Raw genomic sequence first — 18661 nt, 5'->3', positions numbered from 1 at the left:
GGAGATTCCGGCGCCAACGTGGAACCCGCACAACACAACCAAAGTACTTTGCCCCAACGAAACGAAGTGAGGTTGTCAATCTCACCGGCTTGCCGTAACAAAGGATTAACCGTATTGTGTGGAAGATGATTGTTTGCAGAGAAAACAAGTAAAGAACAAGTATTGCAGCAGATTTGTATTTCAAGTATTAAAGAATGGACCGGGGTCCACAGTTCACTAGAGGTGTCTCTCCCATAAGATAAAAGCATGTTGGGTGAACAAATTACGATCGGGCAATTGACAAATAGAGAGGGCATAACAATGCACATACATGACATGATAAGTATAGTGAGATTTAATTGGGCATTACGACAAAGTACATAGACCGCCATCCAACTCGCATCTATGCCTAAAAAGTCCACCTTCGGGTTATCGTCCGAACCCCTTCCAGGTATTAAGTTGCAAAGCAACAGACAATTGCATTAAGTATGGTGCGTAATGTAATCAACAACTACATCCTCGGACATAGCGCCAATGTTTTATCCCTAGTGGCAACAAGCACAACACAACCTTAGAACTTTCTCGTCACTGTCCCAGGTGTCAATGCAGGCATGAACCCACTATCGAGCATAAATACTCCCTCTTGGAGTTAAAAGTAAAAACTTGGCCCTACTAGAAACGGAGAGCATGCAAGATCATAAACAACACATATGTAATAACTTGATAATTAACATGACATAGTATTCTCTATCCATCGGATCCCGACAAACACAACATAGAGTATTACAGATAGATGATTTTGATCATGTTAGGCAGCTCACAAGATCCAACAATGAAGCACAATGAGGAGAAGACAACCATCTAGCTACTGCTATGGACCCATAGTCCAGGGGTGAACTACTCACTCATCACTCCGGAGGCGACCATGGCGGTGTAGAGTCCTCCGGGAGATGAATCCCCTCTCCGGCAGGGTGCCGGAGGAGATCTCCGGAATCCCCCGAGATGGGATCGGCGGCGGCGGCGTCTCGCAAGGTTTTCCGTATCGTGGTTTTTCGCATCGGGGGTTTCGCGACGGAGGCTTTAAGTAGGCGGAAGGGCAGAGTCGGGGGCCGACGAGGGGCCACACCATAGGGCGGCGCGGCCCCCCGGGCCGCGCCGCCTTGTGGTGTCGCCACCTCGTGGCCCCACTTCGAATGTTCTCCGGTCTTCCGGAAGCTCCGTGGAAAAATAGGCCTCCGGGTCTTTGTTTCGTCCAATTCCGAGAATATTTCGTTACTAGGATTTCGAAACCAAAAACAGCAGTAAAACAGGAACCGGCACTTCGGCATCTTGTTAATAGGTTAGTTCCGGAAAATGCACGAATATGACATAAAGTGTGCATAAAACATGTAGGTATCATCAATAATATGGCATAGAACATAAGAAATTATCGATACGTCGGAGACGTATCAGCATCCCCAAGCTTAGTTCTGCTCGTCCCGAGCAGGTAAAACGATAACAAAGATAATTTCTGAAGTGATATGCCATCATAACCTTGATCATACTATTTGTAAACATATGTAGTGGATGCAGCGATCAAAACAATGGTAATGACATGAGTAAACAAGTGAATCATAAAGCAAAGACTTTTCATGAATAGTACTTCAAGACAAGTATTAATAAGTCTTGCATAAGAGTTAACTCATAAAGCAATAAATCAAAGTAAAGGTATTGAAGCAACACAAAGGAAGATTAAGTTTCAGCGGTTGCTTTCAACTTGTAACATGTATATCTCATGGATAATTGTCAACATAGAGTAATATAACAAATACAATATGCAAGTATGTAAGAATCAATGCATAGTTCACACAAGTGTTTGCTTCTTGAGGTGGAGAGAGATAGGTGAACTGACTCAACATAAAAGTAAAGAGAATGGTCCTTCAAATAGGAAAGCATCGATTGCTATATTTGTGCTAGAGCTTTTATTTTGAAAACATGAAACAATTTTTTCAACGGTAGTAATAAAGCATATGAGTTATGTACATTATATCTTACAAGTTGCAAGTCTCATGCATAGTATACTAATAGTGCCCGCACCTTGTCCTAATTAACTTGGACTACCGGATCTTTGCAATGCACATGTTTTGACCAAATGTCACAATGGGGTACCTCCATGCCGCCTGTACAAAGGTCTAAGGAGAAAGCTCGCATTTTGGATTTCTCGCTTTTGATTATTCTCAACTTAGACATCCATACCGGGACAACATAGACAACAGATAATGGACTCCTCTTTAATGCATAAGCATGTGGCAACAATTATTATTCTCATATGAGATTGAGGATATATGTCCAAACTGAAACTTCCACCATGAATCATGGCTTTAGTTAGCGGCCCAAAGTTCTTCTCTAACAATATGCATGCTCCAACCATGAAGGTGGTAGATCTCTCTTACTTCGGACAAGACGGACATGCATAGCAACTCACATGATATTCAACAAAGAATAGTTGATGGCGTCCCCGAAGCATGGTTATCGCACAACAAGCAACTTAATAAGAGATAAAGTGCATAAGTACATATTCAATACCACAATAGTTTTTAAGCTATTTGTCCCATGAGCTATATATTGCAAAGGTGAATGATGGAATTTTAAAGGTAGCACTCAAGCAATTTACTTTGGAATGGCGGAGAAATACCATGTAGTAGGTAGGTATGGTGGACACAAATGGCATAGTGGTGGGCTCAAGTATTTTGGATGCATGAGAAGTATTCCCTCTCGATACAAGGTTTAGGCTAGCAAGGTTATTTGAAACAAACACAAGGATGAACGGTACAGCAAAACTCACATAAAAGACATATGGTAAACATTATAAGACTCCATACCGTCTTCCTTGTTGTTCAAAACTCAATACTAGATGTTATCTAGACTCTAGAGAAACCAAATATGCAAACCAAATTAGCAAGCTCTAAGTATTTCTTCATTAATGGGTGCAAAGTATATGATGCAAGAGCTTAAACATGAGCACAACAATTGCCAAGTATCAAATTATCCAAGACATTATAGCAATTTACTACATGTATCATTTTCCAATTCCAACCATATAACAATTTAACGAAGATGAAACTTCGCCATGAATACTATGAGTAGAGCCTAAGGACATATTTGTCCATATGCAACAGCGGAGCGTGTCTCTCTCCCATAAAGTGAATGCTAGGATCCATTTTATTCAAACAAAACAAAAACAAAAACAAACCGACGCTCCAAGCAAAGTGCATAAGATGTGACGGAATAAAAATATAGTTTCAGGGGAGGAACCTGATAATGTTGTCGATGAAGAAGGGGATGCCTTGGGCATCCCCAAGCTTAGACGCTTGAGTCTTCTTATAATATGCAGGGGTGAACCACCGGGGCATCCCCAAGCTTAGAGCTTTCACTCTCCTTGATCATATTGCATCATACTCCTCTCTTGATCCTTGAAAACTTCCTCCACACCAAACTCGAAACAACTCATTAGAGGGTTAGTGCATAATAAAAATTCACATGTTCAGAGGTGACACAATCATTCTTAACACTTCTGGACATTGCATAAAGCTACTGGACATTAGTGGATCAAAGAAATTCATCCAACATAGCAAAAGAGGCAATGCGAAATAAAAGACAGAATCTGTCAAAACAGAACAGTCCGTAAAGATGGATTTTATTAGGCCACCAGACTTGCTCAAACGAAAATGCTCAAATTGAATGAAAGTTGCGTACATATCTGAGGATCATGCTCGTAAATTGGCGTAATTTTCTGAGCTACCTACAGGGAGATAGACCCAGATTCGTGACAGCAAAGAAATCTGGAACTGCGCAGTAATCCAAATCTAGTACTTACTTTTCTATGAAAGACTTTACTTGGCACAACAAAACTCAAAACTAAGATAAGGAGAGGTTGCTACAGTAGTAAACAACTTCCAAGACACAAATATAAAACAAAAATACTGGAGTAAAAACATGGGTTGTCTCCCATAAGCGCTTTTCTTTAACGCCTTTCGGCTAGGCGCAGAAAGTGTATCTCAAGTAACATCGAGAGATGAAGCATCAACATCATAATTTGTTCTAATAATAGAATCATAAGGTACCTTCATTCTCTTTCTAGGGAAGTGTTCCATACCTTTCTTGAGAGGAAATTGATATTTAATAATACCTTCCTTCATATCAATAGTAGCACCAACGGTTCGAAGAAAAGGTCTTCCCAATATAATGGGGCAAGATGCATTGCATTCAATATCCAAGACAACAAAATCAACGGGGACAAGGTTATTGTTAACCATAATATGAACATTATCAACTTTCCCCAAAGGTTTCTTTTTAGCATTATCAGCGAGATTAACATCCAAATAACAATTCTTCAATGGTGGCAAGTCAAGCATATCATAGACTTTTTTAGGCATAACAGAAATACTTGCACCAAGATCACATAAGGAATTACAATCAAAGTCTTTGACTCTCATTTTAATGATGGGCTCCCAACCATCCTCTAGCTTTCTAGGAATAGAAGTTTCAAGTTTTAGTTTCTCTTCTCTAGCTTTAATGAGAGCATTTGTAATATGTTTTGTGAAAGCCAAATTTATAGCACTAGCATTGGGACTTTTAGCAAGTTTTTGTAAGAACTTTATAACTTCAGAGATATGGCAATCATCAAAATCTAAATCATTACAATCTAAAGCAATGGGATTATCATCCCCAAGGTTGGAAAAAATTTCAGCAGTTTTATCACAAGCAGTTTCGAGTAGCTTTCAGGTAATTTTGCGCGCTTTGCACTAGGAGTAGAAGCATTGCCAACACCAATTATTTTACCATTGATAGTAGGAGGTGCAGCAACATGTGAATCATTAGCATTGCTAGTGGTGGTAATAGTCCAAACTTTAGCTACATTTTCCTTTTTAGCTAGTTTTTCATTTTCTTCTCTATCCCACCTAGCACGCAGTTCAGCCATTAATCTTATATTCTCATTAATTCTAACTTGGATGGCATTTGCTGTAGTAACAATTTTATTTTCAATATCCCTATTAGGCATAACTTTCGATTTCAAAAGATCAACATCGGAGGCAAGACTATCAACTCTAGAAACAAGAATATCAATTTTATTGAGCTTTTCCTCAACAGATTTGTTAAAGGCGAGTTTGTGTACTAATAAATTCTTTAAGCATGGCTTCAAGTCCAGGGGTGTATTCCTATTATTGTTGTAAGAATTCCCATAAGAATTAGCATAACCGTTACCATTATTATAAGGATATGGCCTATAGTTATTACTAGAATTGTTCCGATAAGCATTGTTGTTGAAATTATTATTTTTAATGAAGTTTACATCAACATGTTCTTCTTGGGCAACCAATGAAGCTAATGGAACATTATTAGGATCAACATTAGTCCTATCATTCGCAAGCATAGACATAATAGCATCAACTTTATCATTCAAGGAAGAGGATTCTTCGACAGAATTTACCTTCTTACCTTGTGGAGCTCTTTCCGTGTGCCATTCAGAGTAATTAACCATCATATTATCAAGGAGCTTTGTTGCTTCACCAAGAGTGATGGACATAAAGGTACCTCCAGCAGCTGAATCCAATAAGTTCCGCGAAGAAAAATTTAGTCCTGCATAGAAGGTTTGGATGATCATCCAAGTAGTCAGTCCATGGGTTGGGCAATTTTTAACCAAAGATTTCATTCTTTCCCAAGCTTGAGCAACATGTTCATTATCCAATTGTTTAAAATTCATTATGCTACTCCTCAAAGATATAATTTTAGCAGGGGGATAATATCTACCAATAAAAGCATCCTTGCATTTAGTCCATGAATCAATACTATTCTTAGGCGAGAGATAGCAACCAATCTTTAGCTCTTCCTCTTAATGAGAAAGGGAACAATTTTAATTTTATAATGTCACCATCTACATCTTTATATTTTTGCATTTCACATAGTTCAACAAAATTATTGAGATGGGCAGCAGCATCATCAGAACTAACACTAGAAAATTGCTCTCGCATAACAAGATTTAGTAAAGCAGGTTTAATTTCAAAGAATTCCGCTGTAGTAGCAGGTGGAGCAATAGGTGTGCATAAGAAATCATTATTATTTGTGCTAGTGAAGTCACACAACTTAGTATTTTCAGGGTTGGCCATTTTAGCAATAGTAAATAAAGCAAACTAGATAAAGTAAATGCAAGTAAACTAATTTTTTTGTGTTTTTGATATAGCAAACAAGACAATAAATAAAGTAAAGCTAGCAACTAATTTTTTTTTGTGTTTTGATATAAGTGCAGCAAACAAAGTAGTAAATAAAATAAAGCAAGACAAAAACAAAGTAAAGAGATTGAGAAGTGGAGACTCCCCTTGCAGCGTGTCTTGATCTCCCCGGCAACGGCGCCAGAAAAAGAGCTTGATGGCGTGTATTTCACACGTTCGTTGGGCAACCCCAAGAGGAAGGTATGATGCGCACAGCAGCAAGTTTACCCTCAGAAAGAAACCAAGGTTTATCGAACCAGGAGGAGCCAAGAAGCACGTTGAAGGTTGATGGCGGCGGGATGTAGTGCGGCGCAACACCAGAGATTCCGGCGCCAACGTGGAACCCGCACAACACAACCAAAGTACTTTGCCCCAACGAAACAGTGAGGTTGTCAATCTCACCGGCTTGCTGTAACAAAGGATTAACCGTATTGTGTGGAAGATGATTGTTTGCAGAGAAAACAGTAAAAACAAGTATTGCGACAGATTTGTATTTCAAGTATTAAAGAATGGACCGGGGTCCACAGTTCACTAGAGGTGTCTCTCCCATAAGATAAAAGCATGTTGGGTGAAAAAATTACAATCGGGAAATTGACAAATAGAGAGGGCATAACAATGCACATACATGACATGATAAGTATAGTGAGATTTAATTGGGCATTACGACAAAGTACATAGACCGCCATCCAATCGCATCTATGCCTAAAAAGTCCACCTTCAGAGTTATCATCCGAACCCCCTCCAGTATTAAGTTGCAAAGCAACAGACAATTGCATTAAGTATGGTGCGTAATGTAATCAACAACTACATCCTCGGACATAGCGCCAATGTTTTATCCCTAGTGGTAACAGCACAACACAACCTTAGAACTTTCTGTCACTGTCCCAGGTGTCAATGCAGGCATGAACCCACTATCGAGCATAAATACTCCCTCTTGGAGTTAAAAGTAAAAACTTGGCCAGAGCCTCTACTAGAAACGGAGAGCATGCAAGATCATAAACAACACATATGTAATAACTTGATAATTAACATGACATAGTATTCTCTATCCATCGGATCCCGACAAACACAACATAGAGTATTACAGATAGATGATCTTGATCATGTTAGGCAGCTCACAAGATCCAACAATGAAGCACAATGAGGAGAAGACAACCATCTAGCTACTGCTATGGACCCATAGTCCAGGGGTGAACTACTCACTCATCACTCCGGAGGCGACCATGGCGGTGTAGAGTCCTCCGGGAGATGAATCCCCTCTCCGGCAGGGTGCCGGAGGAGATCTCCGAATCCCCCGAGATGGGATCGGCGGCGGCGGCGTCTCAGTAAGGTTTTCCGTATCGTGGTTTTTCGCATCAGGGGTTTCGCGACGGATGCTTTAAGTAGGCGGAAGGGCAGAGTCGGGGGCCAGACGAGGGGGCCACACCATAGGGCGGCGTGGGCCCCCCCTGGGCCGCGCCGCCTTGTGGTGTCGCCACCTCGTGGCCCCACTTCGAATGTTCTCCGGTCTTCTGGAAGCTCCGTGGAAAAATAGGCCTCTGGGTCTTTGTTTCGTCCAATTCCGAGAATATTTCGTTACTAGGATTTCTGAAACCAAAAACAGCAGAAAACAGGAACTGGCACTTCGGCATCTTGTTAATAGGTTAGTTCCAGAAAATGCACCAATATGACATAAAGTGTGCATAAAACATGTAGGTATCATCAATAATATGGCATAGAACATAAGAAATTATCGATACGTCGGAGACGTATCACCGGCCACCCCAAGACCACAAGCTGGCCGCCCCCCTTGAAGTGGCCGGCCACCCTCTCCCAAACCCTAGCCGCCCCCTCTCCTCCATATCTCCCGCGTAGCTTTAGCGAAGCTCCGCCGGAGTTCTCCACCGCCACCGACACCACGCCGTCGTGCCGTCGGATTCAAGAGGAGCTACTACTTCCGCTGCCCGCTGGAACGGGAGGTGGACGTCGTCTTCATCAACAACCGAACGTGTGACCGAGCACGGAGGTGCTGCCCGTTCGTGGCGCCGAAACCGATCGTGATCAAGATCTTCTACGCGCTTTTGCAAGCGGCAAGTGAACGTCTACCGCAGCAACAAGAGCCTCATCTTGTAGGCTTTGGAATCTCTTCAAGGGTGAGACTCGATACCCCCTCGTTGCTACCGTCTTCTAGATTGCATCTTGGCTTGGATTGCGTGTTCGCGGTAGGAAATTTTTTGTTTTCTATGCAACGTTATCCTACAAAGGGTGGGCTAGGCTACAGAGATATGCATTTGTTGAATCAAGCTCTTCTGGCCAGGCAAGCCTGGAGGATGATCCAAAATCCTTCCAGCCTTTGTGCTAGGGTTCTCAAGGCTAGATACTTCCCCCACGGAAACATGCTCGATACCGTTTTCTCGTCTGACCCATCACCGGTATGGAAGGGCATAGAATTTGGGCTTGATCTACTTAAGATGGGCATCATCAAGCGCATTGGCAATGGTAGGAGTACTCAATTCTTGAGAGACCAATGGCTGCCTAGGGACAAAGGTCTCAAAATCACGGCTATAAAGAAGAATTCAAGGAAGAGATGGGTCTCACAGCTTATAAAAGCGGATAAAACATGGGATTTGCAACTGCTGCAAGAGCTGTTCTTTGACCATGATGCTCAGGCTATCGCCAGCATTGAGCTCCCTAATCAGGACCTTGATGACCGTGTGGCCTGGCATCCGGAGAGGAATGGGATTTTCACAGTTAAAAGCGCCTACAAGCCGGCGCTATCCCCGAAGCATCAACACGAGACCGTGAAAGCAACGAGTGGCAGCCCCGATGGTGAAAGGGCCCTCTGGAATTGTATTTGGAAGACGGAGGTGGCGCCTAAGGTCCGCATCTTCGCGTGGAGGCTCGCCACTGACTCCTTGCCCACGAGGAAAAATAAACACAGGAGAACTCTAGAACCTGACAGCCGATGCACGATTTGCGGGCACGGGGAGGAGGATGCCCACCATGCCACTGTGAGGTGTACTAAAGCCAAGGCTCTACGCACGGCAATGCGCGAACATTGGTCACTTCCAGCTGAAGATGCTTTCAACTATACTGGCAAAGATTGGTTACTTGTATGCTTAAACCAGGCAGACAATACTACCAGATCAAAAATCATTCTGACTCTGTGGCGGGCGTGGCACCTGAGGAATGACGTCATCCATGAGAAGGGTCTGGAATCCATCGCCAGGTCGGTTGCTTTTCTCAAGGCTTACACAACTGACCCTAATATGTCTCTGCAGCCTGCTCATGATCATAAAGGAAAAGGGCCTTTGTTTGCTGAATTTGATCCCTCCCCCTGTATCCCGTTGCCGAGGGCAAATTCTTGGTCTCCCCCTCCTCCTGGTTGGATCAAGGTGAACTCAGATGCATCCTTCATTAGCCAGGGGTGCCCAAGTGGAGCTGGTGCTGTTGCCCGGAACCATGACGGCGAGGTGGTGCTGGCGGCTTTCTCCTTGATGCTGAATTGTTCTGACGCCGAAGACGCGGAGGCAAAGGCGTTGCTCAAGGGCATCTCGTTACTGGTGGGATCTGGGCACGAAAAAATCATCTTGGAGATGGATTGCTCTAGGGTTGTTGCGGCCATGAGCTCTCCAGGAATCGACCGCTCTATGCAATGGGCTACGTATGAGGAAGCCAAGTCCTTAAGCAAGACCTTCTCGGATTTCAGAGTCGTGCCAGTTATGAGAGAGAGCAACATGGTAGATCGGCTGGAAGCTGCATTTGGTTTTGTATGCTCCCAGATATAATCTGTGATCTTGTAACACAGGACAAACTTTGTAACTCTGTGATTTAATATATGGCTCTCTCACTCAAAAAAAAAAAGAATATAAGAGTGCATATAAACATGATCCTAAGCTTCTTACTGAGATTAGATTGAAGATTTATCTTGCTAGCAAATCGGATATTTCTAAGTGCTGCTACCTTTGTATGCTATGCAATTGTTTGTAAAAGGGACGTTTCCTTTTGAGGATATGTCTCCCTCTTTTCCACATGTTGTTGCTAAAAAAATTAGGAGTATTTTGATGTTTTCTCTAACATACAACCGGGATTACCACCTACTCAAGGAATAGAACACAAATTGACTTGAGATTAGCTTGGCTACCCAACCTGCGCCATACCGTACCAATATGGAAGAGAAAAGGAGATTCAACAATAGATACAGGAACTACCCCGCAAAAGGTTATATTCTTGAATATCGTATTCCATGTATTGTCTCTATTATTTTTCTACTTAAAAGTTTCCTCTCGACTTTCAGAACACCCCTAAATGAAAAAGATCCAATATCTTCTTGTTTCTCAGTCAACCCATCGCGTATGTGTGCAGATTTTTGACCTATCAACAATATATAATTTGTTATCACCATCCTATCCACGGGTGGATGACATGCCTGATGAGTTGAGTTGCTCTACTATGTTCTAAAAATTGATTTGGATAGTGGTTACCATCCATTCATATATGAAGTTAGGATATGAGTAAAAAACAATTCCAAAACTAACCATTCATATATGAGTGGTTTGTAATGTTTTTTGGCTTAACTAATGCTCCTGACACTTCTATAATCTTAATGGACACAATTTGATGCACTTTTTGTTGGACGTTTTGTGGTGTTATACTTTGATGATATTGTAATATATAGAAGACTTTTAGAGGACCATTTAATGGCTTTGATGATTTGGAAAAAGATGCACGTTCATTTGGTAATCACGAGGAGTGCAAATTTTGCAGTAATGAAGTCTTGTTTCTTGGCTTTAAGGGGGCAAAACGCACCAACGAGATGATTATTCATGGACAAATGATGTGAAGATGATCGCCATATATTCATAGTGACAGCATGTAGCGCGCCAGATTTTCAATGGCCAAACTACTCGCAACACACTGATCAGTTTGCAGTTTCAGTTGACGCGCCCTCTCCCTCACCCGATCCCCTTCCTTCCCGGCCATCATCATCCTCACCGTTTTGGCAACCCTCGCCCTGTCGATCACATCCCCCAACTCAAGCCCAACCCCCCATTGGTGCGTCAAGTACCTCGCGTTCACCGTCTGGTCCGCGAAGCACGGCTGCGCCAGCATCGGCACGCCCGCGCTTATGCTCTCCAGCGTCGAGTTCCAGCCGCAGTGCGTCCAGAAGGCGCCGATGGCCTCATGGGCCAGGACCTCCCTTTGTGGCGCCCATGCCACGACCTTCCCTCTGGTCCTCACCTCGTCGTCGATCCCGTCCGGCATCCGCGGCGTCGCTTCGGTGCCAATGCCATGGACGGAACCGGGCCTGACGACCCACAGGAACGGCACGCCGCTACTGGCCAGCCCCCACGCCATCTCCTCGAACACGCCAGGGTCGACGCTGGCCACGCTTCCCAGGCTCACGTACAGCACGGAGCGCGGCGGGTGCGCGTCCAGCCATGCCAGGCAGCTGCGGTCCGGCTTGTGCAGGCTGTGCTCCGCCGGCGCAGGGCACATCCTGTGCAGCGGGCCCACGGCGAAGGCAGGACAGGACAGCTCGTCCTGGATCTTGGTTAGCTCCAACGCTTCGATGGCATCGAACGTGTTGAGCACGACCCCGGATGCCGATGCTCGCATGGCGTCGGCGACGCGCGCGATGAAGCCACACAGCGCATCCGTGCCGCTGCCGTCGACGCGGATGAGATCTCGCACGCGGAGCGGCTCCAGCTCTGCCACCAGCTCATCCAGTCGCTCGTCTGCCCAAGTAATTCATACGTATGTGTTCGTCCATCCATTAAACGATGATGATTCAGTTTGCTCCAAGACTCAAAACATGTAGTACTAGTACCTTTGACTGGGATGTAGCCGGCGTCGCGCAGCCGCGGGAACGCCAGCAAGCTGCGGAACATGGCGGCGCTGTCCGTCCGAAGCGCGAGCACGGGCACGCCAAGCCCGCTGGCGGCGCCCAGCGCCGTGTACCACTGCCCGTCGACCACCACGCAAGCGACGTCCGGTGGTCGTTGACACAGCAGCAGAGACGCGAGCGCCTCGCGGAACGGCCGCTCGCAAGCGCCGTTCAGAGCCAGGAGCTGGGCGACGATGTCGGTCCCGCCCCCGGGGCTGGCGTCCCCGTTGGGGAGCGTCTCGTGGATGGGGACGAAGGCCAACTCCGGGTGGCGCGCTGGGTCGGGTGCGTTGAAGTCGGTGTGGAAGACGGTGACGGCCAAGCCACGAGCGTGGAGGAGCTCAGCCAGCTGGAGCATGGGGCTCATGTGGCCCTCAAACGGCAGCGGAAATACGACGACACGGCGGCGGACGCCGTCGGAACCTTGTTCTTGTCTAGCCATCGCCGCCGGCTGGTGGCTGGCGTGGTTGAATTGATAGCTTACCAAGCAGCACATATTTTAAACACCAAGAGGTATCATCTCAGCTGCATAGTCCATGGTAAGCCACGTGAAAGGTTCTTACGCAATATAATAGGATCCATGAAAATCTTTTGGTGAGGTATATTTGGGTCCCTACTCCTTAGTGTAAAGAATAATAATCTTTATTTTTTAGAAGAAAAAAAACACATGGTTTTGGTGATCGTTTCCCACCATGACCTACCAACTTTCATATTAATAATTTTAGTTTTCTCTCTTCCCCAAATGTGCATTCCTAGGTGTAAATATTTCCATTAATTTTTTTAAAGGATAATTTCTCCAAGGGCTGAACATTAGACGCATGTACTGAGATCTTGTACATGTTCTCTTCTACAATCAACCATGACGGAATGGCAGATCGCAATCTAAACTCTAAAGAGATGAACGTTGCAGACCCGGGCGGCCACCAGAGAAATTTGCCACTTGCAGCCGTTCGATTGGTGTACCAACCTGCATCCGAGGCGTCGGGTTGCGCGGGAGCTGCGTGCGTGGGCGAGGCCTCCTACTGGCCATGCGCTAGTTGATACTAGGAGGCATTGGCGCGGCGGCACGCCGCGCCCGTGGAGTAACATCTGAACTGTGAAGGTTGTTTAGGTTGTATGGTTGATTTGGGCTTGTACATTGTCAATAGAAAATAAAAATATTGGCTGAATATAGAGAAGAGGTGGATGGTGGCATACAAAGCCATGTGATTCAATGTGTCGACTATACCGCAGAAGCATGAGAACATTGCAAGGTACAGTTTTCCTAAGCAGTTAGTGTAATTAGACCACTGTAGATACCCGAGCAGAAGCATGCAAATATACCAATGCAAGGATAGGGCACAGCTGGGTAGTAGGTACTCCGTACCAAATATTGGGAGTGATGTTTTGGCACATGGGAGCGTATGCTCTCTTTATTTTGAAATACATATTAGATAAATTTTAAAATGTCAAAAAAATTGAAATAAAAATTTCGCACGTATATCTTCATGTGCTACACGCTCATAAAGTCGTTTCATGAAAAATCGACATGTCATGTGGCGTGGGTAAAAAAGACAAAAGTCGGTGCTGAAACAAAGACTTATCACAAGATAAATTTTCTCTTTTTCGCTTAGACTACAAAAAATATCATTTTTTCGTGAAACTTGACGAATACACATACATTATGGACATGTACATGTACATTTTTTTGTCAAATTTTTTTAACATTTGAAAATATGTTTTTATGGTAGAGGGATCATACGCACCCGGGAGCCGAATTGATCGAGTTTCTGCCAAATATTACAGTATATCAGAGGCACAAGCAGTCTAAATTAGCTGGTAGTTCCATAATATTATAAATATCGGTCCTAACCGACGGAATTTTCACTTGGCCTATCTCCTCTCATTGCTAGCGGTTTTCATGATCGTCTGAGCCGTTTAAAAACCTGAACCTCTATTGCCGCGTGAGAACATAAAAAAAGGTAAAATTATATTAGCACACCTGCTGATAATAGCACTGTTCAGGGCTAACCTAACCACCGTTTGAAGTTCATGCTTTACAGGCAAGTGACATGATCCTTATTTCTGCGGGAAGAACGTTTTCTTGACTTGTTTCTCGGCTGATGCGGAAGCTGATGCCTTGGCCTTCCTTTTCTTCTTTTCAGATGCAGAGCTAATATCGCACATGCAAATAATAGCTGTTAGTCTATATGCTTTGCGCTGTAATTATGTACCTCATAAGTTGTGGCTGCTAGGAGTTAACTGAATGGAACAACTATAGTTTGCACTGACCTCATATCCATCTGCGTCTGGCTTTTCTATGATGTCCTTGCTCGGCGTGGCGCCTAAAGTTCAGTTGTCTTCTAGTGTATTTGGAGCGTCAGTCAGGCTGAGAAGCAATTGGAGCTTTTTCTGTAGCTGGTGGGGTTTTTCTAGTTGATGATTGTGCTGGCCTAGTACACACATCTCGGCATGCAGCAACGTATACATCTATACCAGATCCCAAGTTTCAGAAATTAAAAAGATTTCACAAACTTCCTTGCGTGAGATCAGAGCTGAATAATATCAAATATGGAATCGGATGCCTACCTATGCCTGAACTTTGCTTAAGACTTTTGCAAACTCTGAATTAAAGGGATTTGACAAAAAATGAGTTGGTTCGCAAATGAGTAATGTCAGCTGTGCAGACATATGAATGACATATGAAGACATAAGAACTAAAAAATATGAAACAACCTGCTGAAAAAGCAATACGGTGTGCAGGTTGTGTCTAGCTTTTCGAGGGCAATGTCTAGGTCTGCAGAACCAAACCCAGCTGTGGCTAGACTGAAGATGCTCGTCCTGGTAAAGTTGCTGCTCATCACGGCCATGTGAGCAGTGCTTCACTTGCCACCTGCGAGCGTAACATCCAGGGCCGTGAATTTCTTCAGATCTTTAAGAAGGCAAGCTCTTCAATACAGCATACCACATGGAGGCATAAAGATGGAACTCCACCACGCCCTACAGCAGCTCCCCTTGAAGTAGCACAGATGTCATGTGACATGCTTACACAGAGAAGGAACGATGCAATCTCACCATCTGACGGGAACGAAAACCACGTTGTTGGAGGGTTCCATAGACCAGATGCGACCAGGAGGGTTATGTGGTGGTGGTAGAGACCGTCAAGCCCTCCAAGGATGCCGGGTCTCTCATGTGGAGGTGAGGCGCCGCCTCCTCCCTCGCCACCGGTGGATGCCGCGGCCTCTGTCCCTCCAATCGATCAGCCTCGATCCCCATCGGTGGATGCCACGGTCTCCAGCACCTCCGCCGCCTCCCTTCCGCTGGTGGACATCGCGGCCTCCGCCCTGCCGGCCTCTATGACCGTCGTTAATGCGATAGTATCCCCTCCGCCCGTTCTCTGGTTGTCGGATGGCTCAACCTCCATCGAGTTTTCCAGAAAAGCCCAACATGAGGAGAGGACGGGGAAGATCAGCAGCGTGAAAAAATATCTAAAGGGAGCATATAGAAAACTCAGAAAAAGAGGACACGTTGCGGAGAACGTGTCAAACACAGAACAGATCCCACCGCTGTAAACGGCAATACCACAGTTACCGGAAGAAATTGAAGAAGAAAAAATTAGGAACCGGTAACCGGTAACTCCTCCCGCATGAAAAGGAGAAACAAAACAGAACAGATCAACTGGATCAAGTGTTGGAAAAAAAAAAGAATCAACGTGTCATATAACGACTGGAGCAAGGAGAAGATAAATAGCTTGTCTACAGTACCTGAGTGAATATAAATGTGGTAAACTGAATGTCTTTTATATAGTGTATTATTAGTACATCAACTTCCGTTTGCAATGTAATTTTCCATGTACTAGTAGGTATCTCAGAGTAGGTAATTTGTACTAAACATTCTGTCTCGGTCAGTCTTTTAAATTTCTTATCATGAAACTCATATTTGCTAATTCCATCGAGTTCGAATCTCATTTTTTTTCGATAAAGAGAATATATTAATAACAAGAGATATCAATTACACCCAGCCTCTGTAACAACGCACCACCCTAATGACACTACGGATACACACAGCCAAAAAAAGGAAAAGAAAACTAAGAAACAAAAGTCCTAACAACAGCAATACATCCACCGCCATGACAACACCTGAATTACAGACTCTCCAAAAAAACGACGCCTCCAAGAAGGAAACAATGCTCAAACACCGTCGTCGCCCGATCAAAGATCTTAGGTTTTCACCCTGAAGATAGTCCCCACTCTCAAAACAATGCCTCCACCAAGGTCATTGCCAGGCACAACCAGTTAAGGCCAGACCTTGGATTTTCACCCTGAAAGGTAGGACTCTGCACTTCACATGTGTTGTTGCCCCCACTTTTATACCGCTGTTGTGAAGCCCAGAACCCCAAGCAAGCCCCTCAACAGCGCGGAGACTTGAACCTCCCTTAGCTAGTCCTCCCCTCCGGCCTTCATGAAATTATCTTCTTCCGACTTTCATCATGGATCCATAATCACTTGATGTCAACACAGAAAAAGAGCTTCGCGCCGCTCCCTCCAGAACCAAACGCTCGGAATAAACGTATGGGTGCGCACGACCGAATACCTCTGATCCAGCAAACTCCAGGCAAAGCACTGTTACATTCGCCGGCGGAGCTTTCCGGAACTCAACCCGCCGGCCAGATCACGAGTCCAGGCCTCCGGTAGGTCCTCCTCTTCACGCAAGAGAGGCCCTTGGACCGCCGCCTTTATTCAGGTCGGACCCTCCACGTCGGCGACCATCCCGGGCTGGCCAATCCAACCCTCAACCGGCGACACCATCGTCGGCTTCCATGCCCCTCCATCTCACCGCCGGATCACGGTGATAGATCAAAGATCCACCACCACCAACCGCAGGCCGACCCTCTCTGGCGAAGAAAAGGCCACCTCCTCCATCGAACCCAAGGCTGCTGCCCCGGGCGCCCTCGTGTCGCGGAAGAATCCCGAGATCGCCTCCACGCACCGACGAGAGGCGGGGGTGGATGACATGGCGCAGACCGAGGGCCTGGCCGCAGCCCACCACCAGCCCCGGCCGGAGTGATACAGAGAGCCGACAGGAGGAGGGAGACCGCAGCACCGTCCATCCCAACCGCGTCGGCCGGTCCGCTAGGGGATAGCCGACGGGAGGAGGACCGCCGCCGTCGTCGCCCATCCCAACCGCACGCCTGCTCCGCCATACGTCGAGGAGGTGGGATCCGGCCGCCGTTCCCCACGCAGCGACGAGGAAGGGTCCCCGCCGCTGCCACGCCCCGAGAGACTTTGCCCCGGCGGCGCTACCGGCGGCGGCGGCGGAAGGTGGGGTGCGGGAGGGTTAGGGTTGGGGTGCGGGAGGTGGGGTCAGTTCCAGCAAAACTTCGAGTCCGAATCTCATATCTTCTATATGAACAAAATCATGGATTTTCTCTAACTGTTAATAATAAAATTGTAATTGATAAATTCAGATCATAGGATTGACTCTGGCGCAAGAATCAGGTTAAGTCTGTATGATGTATATATTTTTAAGGAGTCATATGATATATCGTTGAAGTACTTGTCTTTTTAAATATCTAGCTCCTAATGATCGTGTTGGTTTTGTCGTTCATGCCACTATAACCAACATGAATCTCAAATTTTCCATTTGACAAATCGAAACCTCATTGTTGCCATCGGTCCATTATAACACACTCCCGAGTTTTGCCATTCCGTCATCTCCACCGTTAGTGTATAATCATTTTTGCAACTTGGAAAGTGGAGGAGTCACAAACACATTTTATTTGTCAAAGGTGTGGATAATCAACGTTTAGAATTACCAAAAAAGAGTTGTACAATGTTCTTTCTACAAAGACATATCTCCACAAATTTCATCACCTGGTATAACAACTATTGTTGTTGGTATGCATGTCGAGGTTTTGATCCAGGGCAAGATATTTGAAGGTGCAAGGGCTTGTGATCACGAACCGATGGACTAACAACCTCAAGGCACCCAAGATTTATACAGGTTCAGGCCCTGGGTGATGATCCAGTAACAACCCTATGTTCTTTGTCGGCTATATTATATGTAGCGTGAGGTGCTCAATTACAAGAGGGTGTTCCGGCTAGGAATCTAGCCAGAAGATATGGTGGATGCCGACTAGGAGTTTATCCGGCATTTTGATTCTGCTCCGGCTAGGATATAGCTCCAGATAGAATGAAACTCATGGGTGTGCTCTAAGATCTTAAAGATGAACTACCTAACTACTACGAATCCGATGAGCTTTTAGCCGGAGTCTTCTGGCTAATTTTGGGTGTATGAGCATTTGGGTGTGTGTTTTGTGAATGAAGTTTCAGGTGGGATTACTTGCCCTTCTTCCTCTGTGGGTTGCTCCTTTTATACCCTCGGCCATGGACATTGGGGCATGTCCGCGTAGCTGAAGTGTGATGCGTGTAGTTGACACGTCCGTTGGGAACCCCAAGAGGAAGGTGTGATGCGCAGAGCGGCAAGTTTCCCTCAGTTAGAAACCAAGGTTTAATCGAACCAGTAGGAGTCAAGAAGCACGTTGAAGGTTGATGGCGGTGGGATGTAGTGCGGCGCAACACCACGGTTC

At 45.3% G+C, this 18661-nt stretch overlaps 1 protein-coding gene across 1 annotated transcript; it reads right to left on the bottom strand.

The window, feature by feature from the left end:
* Nucleotides 1-11066: 11066 nt before the first annotated feature.
* Nucleotides 11067-12535, bottom strand: LOC124699256 (DIMBOA UDP-glucosyltransferase BX8-like). Its single transcript, XM_047231583.1, has 2 exons — nt 12037-12535; nt 11067-11944 (listed from the first exon to the last, which is right to left on the bottom strand). Exons 1-2 carry the CDS (start codon nt 12533-12535, stop codon nt 11067-11069), a joined length of 1377 nt encoding a protein of 458 aa, XP_047087539.1.
* Nucleotides 12536-18661: the final 6126 nt, after the last annotated feature.

This window comes from Lolium rigidum, chromosome 3 (assembly GCF_022539505.1).
Source record: "Lolium rigidum isolate FL_2022 chromosome 3, APGP_CSIRO_Lrig_0.1, whole genome shotgun sequence".
NCBI classification, from domain to species: domain Eukaryota; kingdom Viridiplantae; phylum Streptophyta; class Magnoliopsida; order Poales; family Poaceae; genus Lolium; species Lolium rigidum.
This window is presented reverse-complemented; position numbering and strand designations above follow the sequence as displayed.